General features: G+C 41.2%; 1 protein-coding gene across 1 annotated transcript; it reads right to left on the bottom strand.

Annotated features, from left to right (window-relative positions):
• Positions 1 to 4,429: 4,429 nt before the first annotated feature.
• Positions 4,430 to 5,838, bottom strand: LOC307004010 (uncharacterized protein; the record flags this gene model as incomplete). Its single annotated transcript, XM_079622951.1, has 2 exons — positions 4,904 to 5,838; positions 4,430 to 4,690 (listed from the first exon to the last, which is right to left on the bottom strand). The coding sequence occupies exons 1-2, from the start codon at positions 5,549 to 5,551 to the stop codon at positions 4,430 to 4,432; spliced, it is 909 nt and encodes a 302-aa protein (XP_079479077.1). The 5' UTR covers positions 5,552 to 5,838.
• Positions 5,839 to 24,486: the final 18,648 nt, after the last annotated feature.

Genomic DNA, 24,486 nt, shown 5'->3' on the forward strand with positions numbered 1-24,486 from the left:
GGGGTGTCACCTGTAAAGTATAACAGATTATTTGTACAATAGGCTTTAACTGTTATGTAAAAACAATTATATGCATTTACTTACCCAGAAGCCAGCCATCGCGAACGGCACCTGCCGTAAGTCGATTCCCAACACTGCTGTGCAATAGAATAAAAGAATCATGTGTAGAACCAGGCCATCGTGCCACAACATTCATTAGAGTCAAGTTGCCGTCACATATAATTTGCACATTTATTGAATGCACATGTTTGCGATTCATCTACATATGGAGCCCTTATAGCAATATTAGTGCAGTCGATTGCACCGATTACATTTGGGAAACCGGACATTGCTGCAAATTGCCTGATATTGGCCTGTCCTCCAACAGTGTAAGGAAACTTTATGTATCGATTGGTCATTTGAATAATCCCTTTCAAAACTGCAGGCATTAATGAGCATAGGGATGTCTGTGAAATCCCAGACCTATGACAAAGTAATAGGAATGGTAAAATCAATAAGGTTTTGCTTAAAAAAAAGGTACACTTAGTTACCTGTCGCCTATTTCCCACTGATATGTCCCGGTTGCCAAAAATCCTAAAACTGAAAGTACTTGGGTTGGTACCGGGATGGCGCGGTTCCGTGTTGTTGGTCTTTGTAATGCTGGGCCAAGTTCAGCACACAGATCCAAGATCATGGCTCTAGGAAATCTAAAGCGGCTTATTAGCCACTCATCATCATGGGCTAGGAAATCCTCACGGTCTCTGAATACTCTTTCCCTCCGAAGTCTGCCATTGGCATAGTCTTCTAGCAGTGCCAGCGCATCCATCATACAATATGCACTTAAGTGTTGCTGCAGTAGGCAATTTATGTTTTCAGCGATCAGATTTAATCATTTACACCTTATAACATTAATCACATAATGAGTGATAGGCCTACATCCATTTAAGAATGGAAGTGAAAGAAATTAAATTTACGTACTTTCAGCATATAGTTCATTTTATGTCTTTAAACTAAACATGCATGTATGTATCTTTAGGACCCATAATGGTGATTTAATGTTATTAAGTTGGCTTGAGAAAGCCAACTTACTGAAATCCTATGTAAACTTATTATGAAATATGTCAAACTTTATTTTGCCATTTTGCAAAGGGTTAATTCCCTTTATCCGCAGTCAGTTCCTCAACTCACCATCAGTGTCGCCAAACTGCTTTGTCTTCAAAATGTGGGTACGCATGGGTCAGTTTGCGTGGAGGTGCGCATATTTTCACGTCAAGTTTTTCTTTATAAATCCCACCTTTTGCGCAGGAACTGGCGTACGCATGTTTTCAGCCCCGTTTTGTGCGTACGCAAACTTTATAAATGAGGCCCCAGAGCTGGCAAAAGAGACAGTGAACCCACTCTTCCCCAGGCAAGGATGAGGCCTTGTCCGAGGAAACTGTGGGTGCAGTGTTTTCGATGGTGAGGAGCCTTTTCTTTTGAGCGGACGGCTTCTTCTGGATCCTCTTCTGTTGCTGCCCTCACCGGAGAGTCCGTGAGGATCGGCGTTGACCTGCAACATTCAAAGTGAGACAAATTGTTGTCAACATTTGTATACATTTACCGGCAGTTATTGCTCATCCTTTGTCCACATGACAGCACCATGCATACAGAAATTACTCAGGACAATGCAAAAACCTCCCCACCCGCTGGGCAAAAACCAGCCTTAGGAAAGGGACGTACAGCTTCTGGAATGAATGCCTAGACAGAAGTCCTGAAACTCAGGCCTAGACTAGTGTGCCTGTCATCAAGCAGACATCTACCCTCTTCTTCAGGAGGGACAGCTTAATCAGCAAACACAGAAACAATAAAATTAAGATCATGTGCACAATTCTATAAGAGTCATTATTTTACTAAAATCCTTCGGGATTAATCAAGTTCTATCTTATTTTATCTTACTTGAACAGACAGCTGGGTGGTCAGGGATGGCAGAGTCTAAACAGGCGTCCCTGGTTGAATTCTGGCAGCAGTCCTCCTTCAAACAGGCTCTGGCTGTATGGGTCTGTGTTGGAATGGGTTACATTTTTTTAAATGATTTCAGGTTAGTAATGTTGCTGGTGTTGTGGCACTACCATCTTCTTTCGAAGGTCGGCATCCTTTAGCTTGTCACTAGGGATGCACCGATGTATCGGCCGCTGATATTTATCGGCCGATTTTTGATTAATTTAACACCATCGGCATATCGGCAAAAGCATGAAAAAGGCCGATTTTTAGTTTATTAATTAATTGCATGTCTGTTGCATATGCAACGTTTTTCTCTGGGTAAAATAAATGATGTTTTATAAACAAAGTTCGGGAGGAGCACGATCAGATAACCAATCCAATTACTTGTCATCAAACAATTACGTCTACCCTAATCAGCATGACAAGAAGCATATATATATCCTTTCTGTCAACTCACCTAACATTCCTTGACAGTTTCCAGCATCCCTCCACCACCCCGACTCCTCACTCTTGGCTCTCTTTTACAGCCAGGAATACGGGGGGAGTACTCTGGGTTCGGGCCGAATACCGAGCCCTCTCCTCGAACAGCACGCCAAATACGCATACCATTTATTTCATCTGACTTATTTGTGAGTGTGAACTCGTGAATTAAATACTTACCAAAACAAAATGAAATCTGTAAGAAATAAAATATAGTTTGTCAGATGTGGATCGGCGGGTGGGGAAGTTCACGCGACATTCACGTGAGAAATGCACGTTGAATAGGAGTCTCGGAAAAATGTCTGCGGTCTGGGCCTTTTTTCAAAATCTCGGATAAAGACCAAAAAATCGCCATTTGCAACGAGTGTTCAGCTGAAATATCTAGAGGGGGTAGCACGGCTAAGAATTTCAACACATCTAATTTAATCTGCCACCTGAAAAAACATCCTGAACAGCATGCTGCGTTCCTCAGTGCTACCAAGAAAAAACTGCCGCCTCCCAGTGTTCCGACACCCTCTGTGGCCCAGGTATTTGAAAAAGTAAAAAAGTTTACTCAAGACAGCATCAAAGCAAAGGGAATTAACCAACAACTTATGGAATTTATCGCACTGGACGATCAGCCGTTTTCCGTTGTGGAAGACGTGGGATTTCAGAGGCTTGTTGAACACCTTGAGCCACGTTACTCCCTACCTAGTCGGCGATATTTTTCGGACGTGTGCCTGCCAGACATGTACAATGTTGTAGCCACGCATATACACGAGCTCTTGACCACTGATATTTCAGCCATCAGTTTTACAACCGACATTTGGAGCTCTGATGTAAGCCCTACCTGTATGCTCAGTCTCACTGGGCAATGGATTGATAAAGATTTCAAATTGCAAAAAATATAGCTGCACGCACAGAAATTTACGGGTTCACACACCGCAGAGGCGATCTCTTCAACATTCAACACAATGCTTGAAACGTGGAAAATCGACAAAGTCAAGGTCCATGCAGTTGTCAGAGACAATGCAAGAAACATTACAAAGGCAATGGATGTCAGTGATGTCGCGAGTTTGCCCTGCGTTGCGCACACTTTACAATTAGCTGGCAACGAGGGCTTGTTATGTCAACGGAGCATATCTGACGTGATAGCAATATGCCGACTTACCTCCAGCCGAAGAGGAGTTGCGGTGCAAACCCCCGCCAGTGCCCGAGCCACTACTTACCTTCCATTACTTACCTCCAGCCGAAGAGGAGTTGCTGTGCAAACCCCCACCAGTGCCTGAGCCATTACTTACCTTCCATTACTTACCTTCCATTACTTACCTCCAGCCGAAGAGGAGTTGCTGTGCAGACCCCCGCCCGTGCCTGAGCCATTACTTACCTTCCATTACTTACCTCCAGCCGAAGAGGAGTTGCTGTGGAAACCCCCGCCAGTGCCTGAGCCATTACTTACCTTCCATGACCTGTGACATCATGTTGTCTTATTGTATTTTTTTTATCATTGTGCCTCTCTTATAATGCTGGTCAGATTAATGTTAAATGGATCCAATCCATGTTCAGTGAAAATAATTTGATGCAGAAATAAACTAGCTAGTACTGAATAGTATTGTATGCAAGTGACAAATATCGGTATCGGAATCAGTATCGGCCAGTAGTTGTTTGTTGAAATCGGTATTGGTATCGGCCAAAAAAAAATCCTATCGGTGCATCCCTACTTGTCACACAGCTCTTGTAATTCCTCCAGTCTTCATAGGTTCCTCTAGCACCTCTGTGAGATCAGAGACAGCGGTGCTTGGCTGGCTCATATTCTGCATTCTGACCGCTGATGTTGTCCTGGATTTCGTCCAGTTTCAGCACGATTCTCTTCTCCAAATTCTCAAATAACTTGTTTATTTCTGTCCAGAATTTGTTTCGAAATTCATAAAATCGTGAATCATGATTTTGTCACGGAACGACAGAGACAGGATGCAATTGCAATGACGCTCTTTATTATAGCAAAACGTGGTCAGTCAGGCACACAACACAGATGACACACAACACAGTTGGTAGGTCGAACGGACACCAGCGCTGGATGGAGAAGTGACGCAGGGACCTCAGTGGACAACTGGTGGTGGTACTCTGTGATCCAATGGTAATCCCAAGTGACAATGCTCGGTGATCCAGAGTGAAGGTGCGGAGAGTCCAGACAAATGACACGAAGACACAGGAATCCACAATCCAACGACAGACACAGGAACAGGGAACACACCGGGAAACCTACAACGATCTGACAACATGAGACACCAGTTACTGAGCATATAAAGGGACAAACAGATTGAAGCCAGCTGGCGCTGCTGATCACAATGATCAGTGACCACGCCCACAAACACACACACACACACATAACAGAACGCGAGACGAGAGAGAGACAGTGAATTCATGAACCATGACAGTACCCCATCCCCTAGAAACGCCTCCTGGCGTTCCCCGATGGACTTACCTGTCGCTTGTAATAATCGATAAGGGAGTGATCCAGAATGTCTCTAGCAGGAACCCAACTTCTCTCCTCCGGACCGTAACCCTCCCAGTCCACCAGGTACTGAAATCCGCGTCCCCTCCTTCTCGAATCCAGAATACGGTTAACCGAATACGTTGGTTCCCCATCTACGAGACGCGGAGGAACTGGGACCGGCGGATTAATGCGTGCGTGAAAAACAGGTTTAATCTTTGACACATGGAAGGCGTGATGAATTCTCCTGTACGCAGGAGGAAGTTTGAGTCGGACTGCCACCGGACTAATGATCTTGGTGATAGGAAACGGGCCGATAAATTTGGGAGCAAGCTTATTAGATACCGACCGGAGAGGAATGTTCTTAGTAGAAAGCCACACTTTTTGACCAATGATGTATACGGGAGGCTTCAACCGGTGGCAGTCGGCCTTAGCCTTGGTGCATGCTCCCACTTGGAGAAGAGTCTCACGGGCTCTACTCCAAGTGTGGCAACACCTCTGGACGAAGGCGTGAGCGGAGGGGACTGCAACCTCGGATTCCGTACTGGCAAAAACTGGTGGCTGGTAACCTAAACTACATTCCAACGGAGTAAGGCCCGTGGATGACACTGGTAACGAATTGTGGGCGTAATCCACCATTGAAAGTTGTTGACTCCAGGAGGAAGGTTTCTTAGAAACCAAATATCGCAACACTCTCTCCAAATCCTGGTTGGCTCTCTCGGTTTGACCATTGCTTTGGGGATGGAACCCCGAAGAAAGACTGACAGTCGCCCCCAGTAACTTACAAAACTCTTGCCAGAATTTGGACACAAATTGGGGACCCCTGTCAGAAACCACGTCTATCGGGAGGCCATGTAAGCGTAACAGTGAAAGCTAATTCCATGTTTCCTAATGATATCTCCTAATGGTAGCATATACAGAGTGAACAGCAGCGGTCCTAATACTGAGTATTAAGTAATACCATACTGAGCTTGTGAGGTAAAGTAGTAGGCTACGGTAGAAATGTTTTACTCTTATAATATTATTAGTATCCTATTATTCTATAAGTCGCTCCGGAGTATAGTCGCATCAGTCAAAAAATGCGTCATGGAGAGGGGAAAAAAACATAAATGCACAGGACTAAAAAAAGTGTGATTTATAGTCCGGAAAATAAATAGTCCGGAGTCTTTAGTTTGTGTTTGATTATAACTAGGCTACTCATTTGTGTAACAGCAGCACGCACGCTCTCTTATTGTCTCTACAGATATGTAAAGCAGTCGGAAATGACAGCGCAGATCTCAAAGACCATCCTGCAGATGGTGGATACACGCTTCAGCACTGTGTATTTGACCCTTATATCCATCAGTGACATTTACGCGGAGCTGCAGGAAAAACTGGAAGCGTGTGGGGAGAGAGTGACAGGATTGAAAAAATAACCCGAGACACTTTGGGCATGCTGGTTTCATTTTTGAAGCCCTTGTATGATGCTCAGCGTGAACTGGAGGGGGACAAATATCCCACACTACATATTGCGCTGCTATGGGTAGAGTGACTCCAACACCACTGCCAGCAAAATGCCAATGATACTGCCCAGCTGGCGGCTGTGCGTCAACACCATGCGCACTGGTTGCAAGAAAAAATGGCCAAGTCTGTCACTGATCTCCACAAAGCTGCAACATTCCTGTGGCCGAAATTCAACCAGTTGCGGATGCTGCCCGCTGACCAAAGGGGAAATGTGCAACAATATGTCAAGTCCCGCCTGTCAGCTGCACAGCATCCAGTACCCAAGGGCCCAGGTGAAGTGAGCCAGGAGACGAGTGCTTCGTCGTTGGCAGCCGCACCGGCACCCGCCGCAAAGAAAACAGCGCTTTGATGAATGGGAAAATGTATTCAGGGGCCGGGGAGACCGAATCGGAAGAGGATGAGGTTGACAGTTACGTCCGCCAAAGGCCAACAATCAGGACCTGCTGGGTTGGTGGAAGACCAACAGCAGCGTGTATCCTAAACTGGCTCAGTTGGCACGGCAGGTGCTCTGTGTGCCGGCCAGCAGCAGCAGCAGCGAGAGGGTATTCAGTGTGGCTGGCCGTACCATTGAAGAGAGGAGAACACGCCTCAGTCCATCCACTGTGGACACACTACTGTTCCTCCACGATGCCTTATAAACTTTTTTTGTTTGTAGGCTAGGCTTATTTTGTTTCAAAACTCTTAAAAAATTGTGTGGTGTGAAAAGTAGCCCGCCCGCTGGCTGGGTTTGAGTTCTTTTTATTTATCATTGTGTGAAGATTTTTATTTAAGGCATACTTACATAGGCTATTTATATATTTAAAGTTTATTGTTTCAGTTGTTTGTATTGTTTTTTTATTGTTGAACATTAAAGGTTGATTTGAATTCCCATCTGCTGGTCATGATAATACGTGTATGAGAAGAAGAAATAAAACGGCCGGGGGCGTCGGGCCGGGTTCGGGCAGATAATTAATGTTGATGAGTCGGGTTACATCGGGTCCGGGCTTTAAAAGCCATGGGCTGGGTCGGGTCAGGTTGTAATTTTCACGCCCATTGAGAACTCTAGCCCCTGGTCCTCTCTCATCCTTCACTGTCGTCGATCCTCCTTTTATGCTTCCGCTCCTCCGTGAGACTTACGAGGCCGGTTTATCAATCAGGCCACCTGGCTTGTGCCGTCCTCTCATGGGCCTCAGCCTCGTCCTGCTCACCACAACAGCTTTATTTAGTTTTATTTGTACATTATCTGTTTTTGTAATGTGTATCTTTGTTCTAATTTTGTAATAACAAAGTTAAAATTCTGACAAAGTTTACTTTGGTCTAAATGTCAGACATTGTTTTTTATTTAATTGTTTGCTACTTTGAAAGGCTTATTTTTTTCAATAGGAAAATTATTTTGTATGTACTGCTTAGACAACTTGCAAAATATTAAAACCAAATATTGTGATAAAATTGTGAATATTGATATTTTTGAAAGAAACATTTATATCATGATTTGTCATATTGAACGTCTATGTCAGATTGATCCCGAAATGTATTAATATTACAATGATTTGGTAAAAAACAATTATTTAGCTTTTTTAGGTTATAGCTGGTGATAGTTTTTGTAGGAAAACTCTTATTACAATTAGATGTGTTTTTTTTTTATTGCACAGGCCCAAGAAACAATAGCTTATATTCAATATATTGTAGGTATGTACATTTATGTTGATTTTACTATTTTACAGCTTGTGGTTTTTATGTTGTGTTTATAAATTTGATGACGTTGTTTGCATGTTGTATAATATACATTTATGTGATTGTATACATAATATCTGTTTATTTTTTTGTTTTTGCAGAAGTCCTGTTAAGTTAAGTGCAGTGTCCTTAACCAAATCTCGACAAGGAAAGGACAAGTGCGACGTAGTATTCAATACTCACTCAAAATTGTTAGTTGTGAAGAGACTTCCATTTGCGTTCGAAGAAAACCTGTCGTGAAAACACTGGAACAGATTTGTAAGGCTGTACGTGAATATCAGAGGGTAAGTATTGTAAAATGGTTTATTTATTTTATTAGTTTGTCTGCAGTTTAGTTTGTAGAAAGATGTTAGCAAATTGAAGATGTTCTGGAGAATATTGTGGCAAGTCAACTTTTTTGTTGGTCTAAAAAAAGCTTATATTGAAAGATATCTGTCAAAATTACAGCTTTTGTAATGTTTTTCTCTTTGACGTAAAAGTGTGAATAAGCAATGATTTTGTAGAAGCTGCCTGTTGTAACCCAATACATTTGTTTATGGGATGATTTGTGAATTGACTGCTTGTCCTTTAATTGAAGTCTTGTGCACTTGACATTTGTCTGTCATACCTAATTGGTCTGTCTTTTGTAACCCTTCGCTCAATTTTGTACAGACACAAAGTCTGAGTATGGACCAGTCAAATCAGAAGAACTATATTCACCTGCAGAGAATAAGGATGTCACAACAATAATGAGTCACTCACACAAGGTATAAGGTATAGTTGAAATATATTGGTTTGTTTAGAATTTGAAACTTGAATGTATAAGAGAAAGAAGAAAAAGAAAATACAGGAAAGAGAAAAAATAAATAAAATTCAAAGTGTGTTTCTCAAACAAATAAAATAATTTCTTTAGACACCTTTTTGTCTGTTCTTAATGAGTTTCAAAGACTCAAAAGGCAAGTATAATCACTTGACACAATGTATATGTAAATTAATACATTAACCTCTCGTTTCTTTGGAAAAATAAAAATTCTAATTAATCACCACAGTGAATTCACCTTATAGCTGAAAAGCTTAATTTAGGATATAATCAATTTAAGTTAAACTCCTTATTTGATCCCTTTTGAAAATTTATGTAGGATAAGTTTTTTTCTTCTTTCAGAAGTTTTGAAAGAACTAAGTTTTCAATCAATATAAAAGAAAAAAAGAAAAATGATAGCAATCAAATTTGAACAAGCAACATCGAAACAAACAAAAAATTAAATAAACCCAACAAATTCACATTTAATTCCCTTCACTGGAATTAAACCCAGCAGTTTCCAAAAATGAGTCTCTCAAATTATATTCACAACCTTGTGAATGTTAATCGTTATACGACAACAGTATTGTTCGTTACTCAGTCTCTCCTCTGTGGCTGAATCCTTCCAATTGAACGGTGAAAAATGTAAGTGCTGTTAGTTCAATTTCCTACCATCCATTATCCATCGGCAACACTAATGTCAATTCCATGCAATCACGACTCGCTGTTAGGTCCGTGCGGCTCGCCAGTCCCGACTCCCTCCGCGAACACGAGAGTTGGAACGAATACCAGGAATCCAGGAAATCCAATCCGGAAAGCAACGATTTCAATGCAGCATCAACTCAATTCACAGCAAGCACTCGACAAGATGATGATGATGAAATAAAATCAGCAAAAGGCAGAAAGAAGAAAAACAGGGAAAAAAAAGGGGAAAAAAACCTGACCTTGAATAAAAGGTCAGAAAAGAAATCCTTGTTAGTTTTCTCCATAACATACACATCACATAATTTACCATTGTCTAACACGGCATCAAAATGGCGATTGCGTTTCACATACAACGTGCAATCATTTGCTCACCATATGTGATCGTAAAGAAAAATACATTACTCATAAAATAACAAACATATTTCTCATTTATAATTAACTTATATGAGCATTTCAACAACATTTCACATTTTATTACATGAAATAAAAGTGTAACTCACCAAGACCCGATGAACTTGAACATATAATCCTTTTAGGTCTTGATAACTCTTTTACAACTCATTCCTTTGCTCAACTCTCTCGTAAAAATAAATTCCAATCATAGATCTTTTTTGATCGTTATTGAGTTTCCTCAAACAACTCTTTGATACGTAAACGCGCTATGCGTTAACAAGGCTGCTTCTCCGCAACTGCGTCACACGTTATAAAATCAATTTAATAGTCTCTTTCACATCAAATTTACTTCTCTTTTCGCTACATCGTCTCTGGCTGGGCACATATAACTTCAATCCTAATCAATTTTTTCAAATTAGATCAAACAAATACTCAAATCTCTTTGGAGAGATCCAAATCACGACTGCTCTCGTCTGCTTTTCCAATCAAAGAGAGCGCAAGCTCTCACCGCGTGCGAATTCCGGAAACTGAAAAAATGTTTTTTAACATCCTCAATTCTCATTGGTCAGTCTTACAAACAAAAATTATTTTAATTTACTATTTTAATACTCATGAAAATAAGTATACCACTATAAGTGAAACTGTATAAGTGAAAATAAATGTTCTGCTAACTTCATATAATCACGTGTTAATTCTGTTGATAACCTGGGTTACACCTAGCTTTGTCTGGCTTTTGATGGTTGTAGGTTATAAAAGTGTTTAAAATTCACATTTTATCACATTCGGCTACTGACCAGTCATCATGGCACCCGACCCTAAGAAAATTAAAGTGGACGACGATACAAGCGTAACCGGCTACATGCACTGTCTCAATAATAAAACAATCGGCATTAAAAAAGACTAAATATTTGAATGCAGTAGGTTTCAAGTCAGTCGTGACGAATTCCACCAAGTTGCAGTTCTTAGCGTAGACAAAAGAAATGTATTCCTTCGAGCGTAAAACTGCGGTAAAGTTGACCGGGATCTCCAAAGAACCAAGTGAGTATTTAGTCAACTTTCTATGATTTTGTACATACTTAATTAGAACATAGACTAATTTTATGTTTATGTCTTATATTGCATTATCTCTTCTTAGGTCTTTCTGGAGAGGGCTTGGACATTTTATATGGACGAAGGACCGATCTTGTCAACGAAGTGCAATTTCCCTACAGAGAGCCTCCAATTAAATGCAAACGCATACGTGGAGGAGGTGAAAAAAAATGTATCTGCTATTTTAAATTATGATTTTTCTTATTTATATTTTGTCAGGTTGGTGTACTCACTGGACGGATAGTGCACCTGACCGTGGGAACGGAGAACGTTGAATTTCAAGGGAGGCAGCTTGAAACGCAGAGTACTCAGGTTGAGGACGTCACTGGCAAAATTAGGCTGCAGCTCTGGGAAGGCGAAGTTGGATTACTTTCGCACGGAAAAACCTACCAATTCATGTGATTGATCACAAGAGAATTCAACGGAGAACCATTCCTTACAACGGCCAAAGAAAGTTAAATTAAAGAAGTCAAACCCTTCCCTGGGCTTATTTCACAAGAAATATCTTCTTGTGAAATAAAAGAAGAACCGGTGACATCTCTCTGTGGCGTCATTAACCGGGCCGAGGTCGCTGTGTTTCGCAGCTGCGGGAGCTGCAAGTTTTGGCAGATGCAGTTTCAAAATAAGTGGAAATTCCATCGTTGCGAGAACTGAAAAATGCTACAGAAAACGGGTATATACAAGGCGACTGCCACTGCACGTCACTGTTTTTGGAGATTTCGGGAGAGTATCTTGACAATCAACAATTCGGTCCTGAAAAAAATCGTGGCTAGTCTTGACGTCACTAACCTTTTGGAGAATTGACAGGACATGGAAGAATAATTCGTGGAATGCGGTTAATTGAAACAAGACATTAAGGCTACGTTTACACGTGGCCGGTTATTTTCATAAACGGACATTTCACCCTCTCCGTTTTCAGAAAAGTGTTCGTTTAGCAAAACTCTTTCCACAATGTGAGCATTTGTACGGTTTCTCTCCAGTATGAATTCTTTTAGCAAAAAATGTTAGCATTTGTACAGTTTCTCTCCAGTATGAATTCTCTTAGCAAAACTCTTTCCACAATGTGAGCATTTGTACGGTTTCTCTCCAGTATGAATTCTCTTAGCAAAACTCTTTCCACAATGTGAGCATTTGTACGGTTTCTCTCCAGTATGAATTCTTTTAGCAAAAAATGTTAGCATTTGTACAGTTTCTCTCCAGTATGAATTCTCTTAGCAAAACTCTTTCCACAATGTGAGCATTTGTACGGTTTCTCTCCAGTATGAATTCTTTTAGCAAAAAATGTTAGCATTTGTACGGTTTCTCTCCAGTATGAATTATTTTAGCAAAACTCTTTCCACAATGTGAGCATTTGTACGGTTTCTCTCCAGTTTGAATTCTCTTAGCAAAACTCATTCCACAATGTGAGCATTTGTACGGTTTCTCTCCAGTATGAATTCTCTTAGCAAAACTTTTTCCACAATGTGAGCATTTGTACGGTTTCTCTCCAGTATGAATTCTCTTAGCAAAACTTTTTCCACAATGTGAGCATTTGTACGGTTTCTCTCCAGTTTGAATTCTCTTAGCAAAACTTTTTCCACAATGTGAGCATTTGTACGGTTTCTCTCCAGTTTGAATTCTCTTAGCAAAACTCTTTCCACAATGTGAGCATTTGTACGGTTTCTCTCCAGTATGAATTCTTTTAGCAAAACTCTTTCCACAATGTGAGCATTTGTACGGTTTCTCTCCAGAATGAATTCTTTTAGCAAAACTCTTTCCACAATGTGAGCATTTGTACGGTTTCTCTCCAGTATGAATTCTTTTAGCAAAAAATGTTAGCATTTGTACGGTTTCTCTCCAGTATGAATTATTTTAGCAAAACTCTTTCCACAATCTGAGCATTTGTACGGTTTCTCTCCAGTATGAATTCTCTTTGCAAAACTCATTCCACAATGTGAGCATTTGTACGGTTTCTCTCCAGTATGAATTGTTTTAGCAAAACTCTTTCCACAATGTGAGCATTTGTACGGTTTCTCTCCAGTATGAATTCTCTTAGCAAAATTCATTCCACAATGTGAGCATTTGTACGGTTTCTCTCCAGTTTGAATTCTCTTAGCAAAACTCTTTCCACAATGTGAGCATTTGTACGGTTTCTCTCATGTATGAATTCTCTTAGCAAAACTCATTCCACAATGTGAGCATTTGTACGGTTTCTCTCCAGTTTGAATTCTCTTAGCAAAACTATTTCCACTATGTGAGCATTTGTACAGTTTCTGTCATGTATGAATTCTTTTAGCAAAACTATTTCCACAATGTGAGCATTTGTACGGTTTCTCTCCAGTATGAATTCTTTTAGCAAAACTATTTCCACAATGTGAGCATTTGTACGGTTTCTCTCCAGTATGAATTCTCTTAGCAAAACTATTTCCACAATGTGAGCATTTGTACGGTTTCTCTCATGTATGAATTTTTAAGGCGCTCTATTTAGGGAAGGTCTTCCCACTGTCAAAGCACATATAAGGTTTCAGACCAATAAGAACACTGTGTTGATTTTGTAAATATTGAAAATATTTTAATATAAAAAAAATGTCTTCACACTAACAAAAGTGCTTCACACCAGTATGAACTTTAAGGTGTTCTTTTAAGCTTGATACCACAACAAATGTTTTATCACACTTCTGGATGAGAAACTCTTTCCACACTGAGTGCATGTGAGTGTTTTTTCTCCCGTGTGAGCTCTCATGTGTCTCTTAAGGTTTGACTCATGTTCAAAACTCTATCCACAATCCTTTGACTCCATATAAAGGAAGACAAATGAGAGAAATATACTAGTTAATTTAGCAAAAATGTTGTCCTTTATTCAGTTATTCAAGGTGCAATAAGTGATTTATGGTAAACGCTGTTGATATTTGAAATCACCAAGACAACATGACCCTACCCCAAAAGGATCACACCCCATCTTGATGCCTCCACCCCCACTTTCATGTACACGCTATACAACACAGGCAATGACTGGCAGAATCTGACGTGCCTGCCATCCGAGGGTATAATGTTATCAATAAGTTAAAGCAATTTGTGTTACTATGATAATTAAAGGATTAGTTCACCCCAAAATTTAAATTTCCTGATAATTTACTCACCCCAATGCCATCCAAGATGTTCATGTTTTTCTTTCTTCAGTGGAAAATAAATTAAGTTTGAGGAAAATGTTTTATGATATTTCTCCACAGAATGGATTTCAATTGCAACCAAAATGTTGAAGTCCAAGTCAATACAGTTTCAAAGGACTTTAAAGTGCTTCAAATGGCTCTCCTCGATCCAAGCTGAAGAATAGGGCCTTATCTAGTGAATCGATCGGTCATTTTCTAAATTTTTTTTTAAATGTATATACTTTTTAACCATAACCATTGTTAGTCTTGTGCTGGACTGCTATGCGCCGGGCAAAACCAACATTACTCGCGTATCAAGAAGAAATAAAGCAACTTTGGTGTCTGTTTTCAGGACTTCCCACTTGGGACTCTCCATAGATATACATAATAAAGGCTAGATGTCTTACGGCGGAGTCTCGAACGGCATCACCCGGTGGCCATCTTGTCACAGGGAAGCTTTCTGTAAGGTGAGTGATCTGCACAAACACAAATCTCTTATCTCGCTGAAATCTTGACGGATTTACAAACGTTATTAACGTGGAATTCTGGATGCTTGAACATGTTGAAATATATAATATTATAATTATTCAAAAGTACGCAGTGTCATAACTACATCTCTGACGTTTATAACAAACCAACCCGGTAGAAAATTCGGTAGAAAATTGAGCAAGTTCTGGTTATTTAAAAAGTACATGCACCATTAAAACAATGTTATGAGTGAGCGATCCCCCTGTGGCAAGATGGCCGCCGTGTGCGGACGTCGACCTCCATTGGCCAGCAACGCGGACGAGACATCTAGCCTTTATTATATGATATCTATGGGTCTCTCCAGCGCCGGAAAGTTTATCCGATATTTATGTGGGTCCTACCTCTTGCCTGATCATAACCATTCTTTTTAAATTGGACCTATTTATTTGCCCCTTTTTACAATATGTAAACATTAGTCTCTGATCTCCCCCGAGTGTGTATGTGAAGTTTAGCTCAAAATACCCCACAGATAATTTTTATAGCATGTTAAATTTGCTACTTTTTGGGGGTGTCACTTATTTTGCTTTATTTTAATGCCATATACTGATATTATTATTATTTACCTGTAATGTTATTTACTTGCTTTTGAATTAATACCATATACGTTTGTATTACGCAGAGCAATTCCTCACATGCTCGGGCCCTAATGATGTAGCATTTTGGGTGTACCAGATAATATTACAAATCCACTGGAGGCAAGATGTTGAGAACCCAAATGCAAGTTTAATTATTAAAACAAGATCAAACAAAGACAAGAACCTGGACAAATATTCACTAGAAACATACAATCCTAGGGTAGACATGAATTTGTTTTCACTACTTTAAGGTGTGTTTAGTCCCCAAAATTACACAGATAGTACATACAAATGTTTCTGACACATTCTTTCATGTAAATGACACGTAAATGACAAGCTTCCGTTGAATATTTACTTTATAGAAATGGTTTAGTGTCTTCGGGAAAAGTCTGTTAGTATTGCAACCGTTAGGCTAACTAGAGGTAACGTAGACTCACGGTATTCCGGACACTTGACCTTTTCCTGCAAATTCTATAAATAAACACTTCCAGGTCACTGCATCTATATGTATCCGTGTCATCTTTTTTGCCTCCTCTTTCGACTCCGACCAACCCTATGTTTCCAGAGCCCGTCGTTTCTAAGAAATCAATCTGAGTTTCTGACGTACACCAATGACTGTTTAGAAAATGGCGGGGGGAGGGTTTTCCGGCCAGACAAAAGGAAGAGGGGAGAATACCTCAGCTCTTAAAACATGACCACCCACCAGAAAATGACAACAAAAAAACTTTCAAATGGTCTTATAAAATAATTATGTGTTACAATTTGCAAAATATTTGTACTTTAAGGAATATACACGTTCAATGAGGCACTTTGTCCGAGATGAATTTGAGCAGCAGAGGCGCCTCACTGCACCCTCATTAAAACACCAAGTTAAATTAACGTTCATTTCAAATGCTGTTTTAAAGGTCATTTCAACACATCTGTGTAATTTCATATTATCTGGTTAACGTTAGTGTCACAGGTCGAGGTGGGCCAAGCCAGACTGCACCCACCCCTAGACCAGGATCACCCTGAGGAGCGTGTCAAAGGAGGAGGCAGGAGGCAGGAATAAAAAGAATGACAGGCTTTATTAAATATAAAAACAATTTGAAAATCCTAATCTAAAATTCCTCTTCCTTCCTCTTCCCAGGAATCCAAGGCAAGTGGGGGGTCAGGCTCACTTCCTTCTGGCGCTGGTGCCAACTCGCAGTGGTAGGTACTGAACAGGTGGGTGTCGCAGGTGAGTAATTGAGTCAAGCTTACTTCCTTCTGGCGCTGGTGCCAACTCACAGTGGTAGATACTGAACAGGTGGGTATCACAGGTGAGTGGGGGGCCAGGCTTACTTCCTTCTGGCACTGGTGCCAACTCCCAGTGGTAGGTACTAAACAGGTGGGTATCGCAGGTAAGTAAATGAGTCAGGCTTACTTCATTCTGGCTCTGGTGCCAACTCGCTGAACAGGTGAGTATCACAGGTGAGTATCGCAGGGGAGTAGGTGGATCAGGGCTCACAGGAGTTGTAAAGGGTGGGCACTTCGCACCATACAGGTGGGTTTCAGGGCTACAGCAGACTCAAGTCGCAAGCGGAGCGGGGCTTTGGCTGGCACAGACAGAATCAACACTTCAAATAGAGGTGAATAGCTCTCACATGGGTGGCAGGAGACAGAGTCAATAGCTGAACAGGGCTTTCACTGGGACAGACAGCATTCAAACTTCAAGCAGAGGTAAACAGTTCTCACGTGTGTTGCAGGGGACAAAGTCACAAGCTGAGCGGGCGTTCACTGGAACAGACGGAGTCAACGCTTCAAATAGAGGTGAACAGCTCTCACGTTGGTGGTAGGAGACAGAGTCATAAGCTGAGCAGGGCTCTCACTGGGACAGACAGCATAAACTTCAAGCAGAGGTAAACAGTTCTCACGTGTGTTGCAGGGGACAGAGTCACAAGCTGAGCGACGTTCACTGGAACAGACGGAATCAACACTTCAAATAGAGGTGAACAGCTCTCACATTGGTGGTAGGAGACAGAGTCATAAGCTGAGCAGGGCTTTCACTGGAGCAGACAGCACACAAACTTCAAGCAGAGGTAAACAGTTCTCACGTGTGTTGCAGGGGACAAAGTCACAAGCTGAGCGACGTTCACTGGAACAGACGGAATCAACACTTCGAATAGAGGTGAACAGCTCTCACAGGGGTGGCAGGAGACAAAGTCATAAGCTGAGCAGGGCTCTCACTGGGACAGACAGCATAAACTTCAAGCAGAGGTAAACAGTTCTCACGTGTGTTGCAGGGGACAGAGTCACAAGCTGAGCCGGGCTTTCACTGGGACAGACAGCATACAAACTTCAAGCAGAGGTAACCAGTTCTCACGTGTAGTGTGCACACGGGGGCTTTTCCTTCTGACATCCAACAGGTGACTGCAATCGATCTTGCTAGACTCTTATGATGGACGGTAGACCAGTATAACACATGGGGAGTGCACGGCGATAAAAGGTAAATCTTCCACACACACACGACAGTCCAATTCCAAACATGCAACGTGATGGGAAACGTCAATTTCAGCACTACAAATCCACTCTTCAAGTGCAAAGTAAGGCCAACACTCACCCAGAGGTCTCGATCTGAAGAGCCGATGATAGTCAGAGTTGGGACAGATGCGGTGAATAATTTCCTCACCACTACAAGCGGCTTCACTTCGCTGGTTTCAATGGCCGAGGGGGAGGCTAGAGATCGACAAGGAATCAGTCTATTTCACTCAGTGCGATGTATACAACGTGATCCAAGCACTTCAAACCAGTATCCAATTTAGTGTAGAAAACATGCGTTTATGAGATTCAATTTGTCAATCACTCATCTCACTCTTTCCCAGTCCAGACGACGAATTCCACTCTTCAAAACTGCCCTCGGATCCCACAAGCAACACTCCGCTTCTTTCACGATGGTCCTTCAGCTGCAACACTCCACAAACATTTCCCAACAGGAGAGAACCACACCAGATCGCCGGGGGAAGACAAAGAAACAACCACACAACGCGGAGGGAGAACACACAGCCTTCTCTTCCTCTTGTGTTTTATCCTCTCCAAACACTGGCGCCACCTCAATCAGGCACTCAAAGTGAAGTCCCCGCACCTGTTGCCAATCTGCCATTTAGTTGTCATGACGACAGACACACACACAAGCCCGGGGACAGTGTTACACTAAAAGTGTCCCGGCGGGAACACTTCTCTGATGGGATTAGTTCCGGGGATTATTTGTCACCCCGTGACATTAGGACAGCACACATTTTAATAACATGCAATTTAACAACATTTCAAGCCATTAAGTTGCCATATGTTTAAGTTAACTAGCATATATGCCATAAAAGTATGTTAATAACGTTAATCATAATTTCTATAACAATTTCTATAGCATTAAGTTGAGGACCCAATAAAAATGAATCTAGACTTCATTTTATAAAAAGGAACTTTTAATAACATTAAAAGTTACAGTAAAGCTAAAAAACGTATGTCTTCTTTTGGTAACGTTATGTTAGGGAAGAATGTCAGGGAAAAAGAGGTACAGCAGGGAAATGCTAGACGCAGCATTAAGTGCTGTAAAGTCGGGAGAAAGTGTGAGGAATGTCTCAAAGAGATTTGGGATACCGAAGTCTACCCTGTCAGACCACAAGCTGGGGAAATCTGAATGTGGTCCTCATCCAAATAGGGCCCTTACCCTGGAGGAAGAAGAATCTTTGGTCAATTATATTGTTTGGATGGCAGATCATGGTTTTCCCCTAACAAGAACCATTGTCAAGTGTCTAGCCCTGGAAATAATTAAAGAAAGCAGCCGGAAGACTCTGGTCAACCTGGAGACGGGGTTGAGTGACAACTGGTGGGTCCGCTTCAAAGCTCGCCACCCAGAGCTCACCATCCGGACACCGGACTCCCTTGATAGGGCCAGGGTCCTTGTTACAACACCTGAGGGAATAGATACATTTTTTAAATTACTCGTTAATATTATTAATCTCCACAGTCTGCATGACAAACCTCATCAGCTGTGGAACTGTGATGAGACGGGATTCGGAGAAAAGCCAAAGTCGAAGGTGATTTGCCAAAAGGGAAAGCGCCACATCTACCGGCAGAAGACGACCACCAGAGAGCACGTCACTGTGCACGTAGCTGCTAGTGCAGCTGGTGAAAGTGTCCCTCCCTTTATCATCTATCCCCGCTGCCTTCCCAGTGTGGCGTATGCCTTGGGTGGGCCAGAAAATAGCCTTTACGGCTATGCGGACAAAGGCTACATGACCGCAGAGCTGTTTTTAAAATGGTTGGACCATTTCATCAAGTATACCCCTCCTGCACGCCCTCTAGTCCTTATAATGGACCAGCCACACACACACACACACACACACACACACACACACACACACACACACACACACACACACACACACACACACACACACACACACACACACACACACACACACACACACACACACACACACACACACACACACACACTAGCGTGTTCAACCCCCTGAAGGGAGTGTTCAGCACCCTGGCCAGTCGCATGGAGTCAACATCACAGCAGGATTCCAGAAGGCAGGCATCTATCCTCTGTGGAAAGCAGTGGACATGACACAGGTTAGGTTCTTCAATGTATTCCTTAAAAATATTCCTGTTAATTGTGATATGCAACTTAAATCTAACATAATGTGAAGAATACCAGTTTTTAATTTGAGCACTCTCTATCTAGATTGTAAAGCTCGTGCCCACTGCAGCTGCTACGCCAACCTCCTCCACTGCAGTTGATGCTCCCTCATCATGTTGTCAAGGTGTGCCCAGCTCCACCACAGCAATGGCTTCTTCCTCCTCTGTTGTGCCCACCTGCTCCACCTGCTCTGTCTGTCCTACTTGCAACAGAAGTACCAAAGTGGAAACTGGCCTCATTCGACAATATTTAGCGAACATCCTGGTCACACCCACCTTTGGCCAGAGAGCAGAAGGGGTACGGCGTCGGGTGCAACTGCAAGCCCGGGTCATAACGAGTGAGGATTATGTGGCACACCTTGACAACCTGGAGGCCAAGGAGAAAGAAAAGGAAGAACAGAAGAAGAAAAGGAAGGAGGAACAGGAGAAGAATAGGGAAGCAAAAGGGCTAGGCAGGCTAAGGCAGCGAGGGGCCCCTGCAATGGATGATGGCATCTACTGCTCCATCTGTAAAAACACCTTGCCACCAGGGTCCAACGCAGAGGTGGATGATCCAGTGCGACCTCTGCCAGCTGTGTCACGATCCACACTCAATGAGACAAGGGAGAAGATCCAAATGCAGTTTAGTATTTATTTGAGGGAAATCCATACTCACAAACAGTCCAGGCAGGGGTCAAAACCATAAGGACAATCCAAACATAAAACAAGAACAGAACAAGAAACCAGGACTCGGAAATGGCGTGATAATGGACAAGGACTCCGTGACACATACTAAAACAGACAGGGTATAAATACACAGGGAATAGACAATGATAATGGGGAAATGGCTGAGTGCAATGATCAGTGATAAGGAACCAGCCGAGTGCAATGAGAAGACAAGGATCGTGGGAAATGTAGTTCAATAGTGTGATGGACACCGTGGGGAAGGAGGACATCTAGTGGTGACCCAAGGAACATAAACCAGACACTGTGACAAGCTGTGGTTCCACATGGCGTGTGTGGAAGCAGACACTGTCCCTGATGGAGAGTGGCTGTGTCACAAGTGTGGTGTCACTATATAAATAGATATAGATAGATAACTTTATTATTATCATCATAAAACATTCACACAACATTATAATTTCTGTACATATAAATCATTATAAATTGTTATTGTTAAAATTAAGTTATGTGTTAATGGGTTAATTTAATGTTATTTGTGTTCATTCTGTTTTTTTTATGTTAATTATCAATTTTATGTGGGGAAATTTGTTCTCTTTTGTAATAATTAAATGCGTTCAATAATTCACCAAATTGGCAGAATTGTTTATTTACAGTAAATTAATCCTCCACATGGCTTTACATGAGCAGTATTTCTACCTATAACAATATACTAAGATCTACAGTAGATTAAAAAGTTTGTCGAGACAAACTTTAAGTAACAATATACTAAGATTATTTAAAATTCTTAAATAGATTAACGTTAGAAAAAAATGTTATCGATGCCATGTGCTTCACACGAGCAATCGTCGATTAAAAGAGTGTATAGGCACTTATAAATAATAAATATATGTAACAGTGTTGTATCTGCGTTGTGTTGAAATCAGATGGACACCAAATCGCACTCTAAGATGTTTATTCTGTTGACAATATAGAACAGCGGTGATCAGATTCAGGAATCACCCTCGTGCATATTCAATTGGAAGTGAACATTAAACTTGATATTACAATACATATAACAGTGACACAAACCCAAATAATACAACATACTTCTAAACACACGTATAACTCAGTATTAGCCCATAAAATGGTTATATAATTACTAAAATATATTTGACACATGGAGCACTCACTCACCACGGCCATTCTCACTCTTGACTGGCGCGAGTCTAAATGAGTCTACCAGAACCAGTTCGTCATTCTACCAGATCTGGGCGGAGAGTGCAATTAAAGGGGCCATACATGAAAATAAATGTAGCAAGTGGAAGCACATTTTTGACCCGTTACATATACAACATATGAAGATTAATATCATATTTTACCAACTTATAGTTGTTAAAATGTATGCGTTTTATATTAAAAATGACTCCTCCTTACCTGTCCGAAACACAGTGAGTAGAAATTTTCAGCCGTCCGGAACACCGCGAGTCCTCACGGTAGTCCGGACACTGCATCTCCCGGCAGTTTTTTCAAGATTTCTCCAAAATGATTAGCCAAAAATGTGTCAATCAAACTTTGTAATGTGTGGAAGGCATGTCCCCAGAGACGAGCCAATCAGGTTTATTTTTCCGCGGATTGATATCTTAAGGGACTTTCTACTGTGTAAAGTGTCCGGAAAACAGTGAGTCTACGTTAACGTTAGGTTAACTTTAGTTGTAAGTTTAGGCTTTTAATCACATCGTATGTATAGATGAGAGATTGTGATAGTTTTGTAAATGGTCCAATTTTTCAATGTGTGAATGGAAGTAAACTAATTTATTTAACTTTACTTACAGTATTCACTGGTTCTGATTTTTTTTTTTTTTAATTTCTTTAATCTATTTAAAATAAATGTATGAATTTATTGGTTTGAATTAATGATTCAATAATTGAATCGATAATTATCATGATAAATGGCAAATCTTAATTTCTTTCAAGTTTAAAGGTAGATTTTTGCTGCCAAGTGAAAGTTGTAAAAAACAGAAAGTTAATTGTTGTTTTGTGAACACAATGTTGACAAGTCTGTGAATGTATTCTAATTTTTGTTTTGTTTTGCTTTGCAGAACAAATCTGTGACTGACTTAATGAACCGAGTTGCTTTGGATCATGCTCCGAGATGTGAGGGTTACAAAAAGTTAACCAGAACTCTTATGGACTCCATCTTCTCTTTCGAAGAGATGGCAACATGCTTCGTCACTAGAAAAAAAGGGGTTGTTGTAGGGCTGGGCGATAAAACGATAACGATAATTATCGCAATATAATTTTTCTCGATAAAACGATATCAAGAGTTCGATAAATGTTCGATAATGTTTTTGCGCCAAAAGCGGAACGAATCTCATTTGAACCGCGCGCCACACGGGCCGTTTATCCGCTCGGCTCAAAGTCCAAACGGCAGCGCAGCGCGAGCTCACTAGAGCAGGCGTTTACTCTGATCGTTCTCGGTCACTAGATCCAGTGAAAAGCGCTTGAATTCAGCGAAGAACACAAATGTCCCAGTGATTTAAACCAGTTTAAAAGGCAGATGAAACAGCGCAGACAAACATGAGAAACACTGTGAGCAACGATACAGTCAGAAGCTTCTCCGTCGACACATTCCCATCATTTACCACGGATTTAACGTTACTGTAATATTAACTGCACCATGAAATGTGGGATATATATACTGAATTGTATAATATTATTAATGTAGACAATGTATTAAAGGACTAATGGAATATAATTAGTTTTAAATAATGTATTTAGGCTACTGGTTTTCATAAATACCATAGAAACCATAAAGTTACATTTTATCTGTGGTTATCATCAGAGGTGGGAGTAAGTCACTAAATGCAAGTCTCAAGTCAAGTCCAAGTCTTAACATTGCAAGTCCAGTCAAGTCAAGTCATACTCTTTGTCAAGTCAAGTCAAGTCGCAACTTAGTCATCAAGTCATACCAAGTCGCACACAGGCTCGTTTGACACATTTTTTTAACTCAGGGACTTTTATTACTTATTTAGACACAGAGGGCTGATGATGGGTTACAAAAATAAATAAATTAACTTGTGTGTAATAAATAAAATATTGTTAAGAAGCACTTTAAATGCTCTAAAATAAAAATAAATTAAATGCTCTAAAATAAAAATAAATTAAATGAACACAAGTAAACAAGAATTACTAAAACTTTTCCCATCTTGTGCTAGTCCAGTTATTTTGCTGTGATGTCCCCTATGAAAGTGTAAACTAAACAAAAGCATCCTAAAATTTCTCTGTTTTAGCAGCCATTAGCTGAGATCGACCGAGGTGCACATTTGGACATTACATATACCCCTTTTCCACCAAGGCAGAGCTGGTGCTGGTTCGGAGCCAGAGCCTAGTTTCAAATCGGTTCTTTGTTTTTCGACCACCAAAGCACCAGCTCAGAACCAGTAAAAGTGGTTCTTAAGTAGCACCAAAACATTGCTGGGCTAGAGTAAGAACCGCTTGCGTCAGGGGCTGGGGGCGGGGTTACCGTGACCAACAAGACGAAAAGAAACTTGTGACCGCCATTTTTTAAATAGCTGCTAATCGAGCTAATAGCTGCTCGATTGTAATTCTCCGTCTATGCAAGTTACGGCGAGCTGCACGAACGCGTTGGATTCACCGTGTTTGGATGCCGATGTAGTTTCGCAAAGCCATGAGCATTAATAGTAACGCAACGAACGCCATTGTTGATGTAAGACTTGTTCGAGATGCATCGGAGCGGCGCGGACCGATCAGAGCTCCGGGAGTATTTGGAGAGCATACGACTCCTTGTGCTTTTGGATCGCTTTCGCAGTGCTTTAATGTCACGCGGCGATCGGT

Source organism: Phoxinus phoxinus (assembly GCF_949152265.1).
Source record: "Phoxinus phoxinus genome assembly, chromosome: 9".
NCBI classification, from domain to species: Eukaryota; Metazoa; Chordata; class Actinopteri; order Cypriniformes; family Leuciscidae; genus Phoxinus; species Phoxinus phoxinus.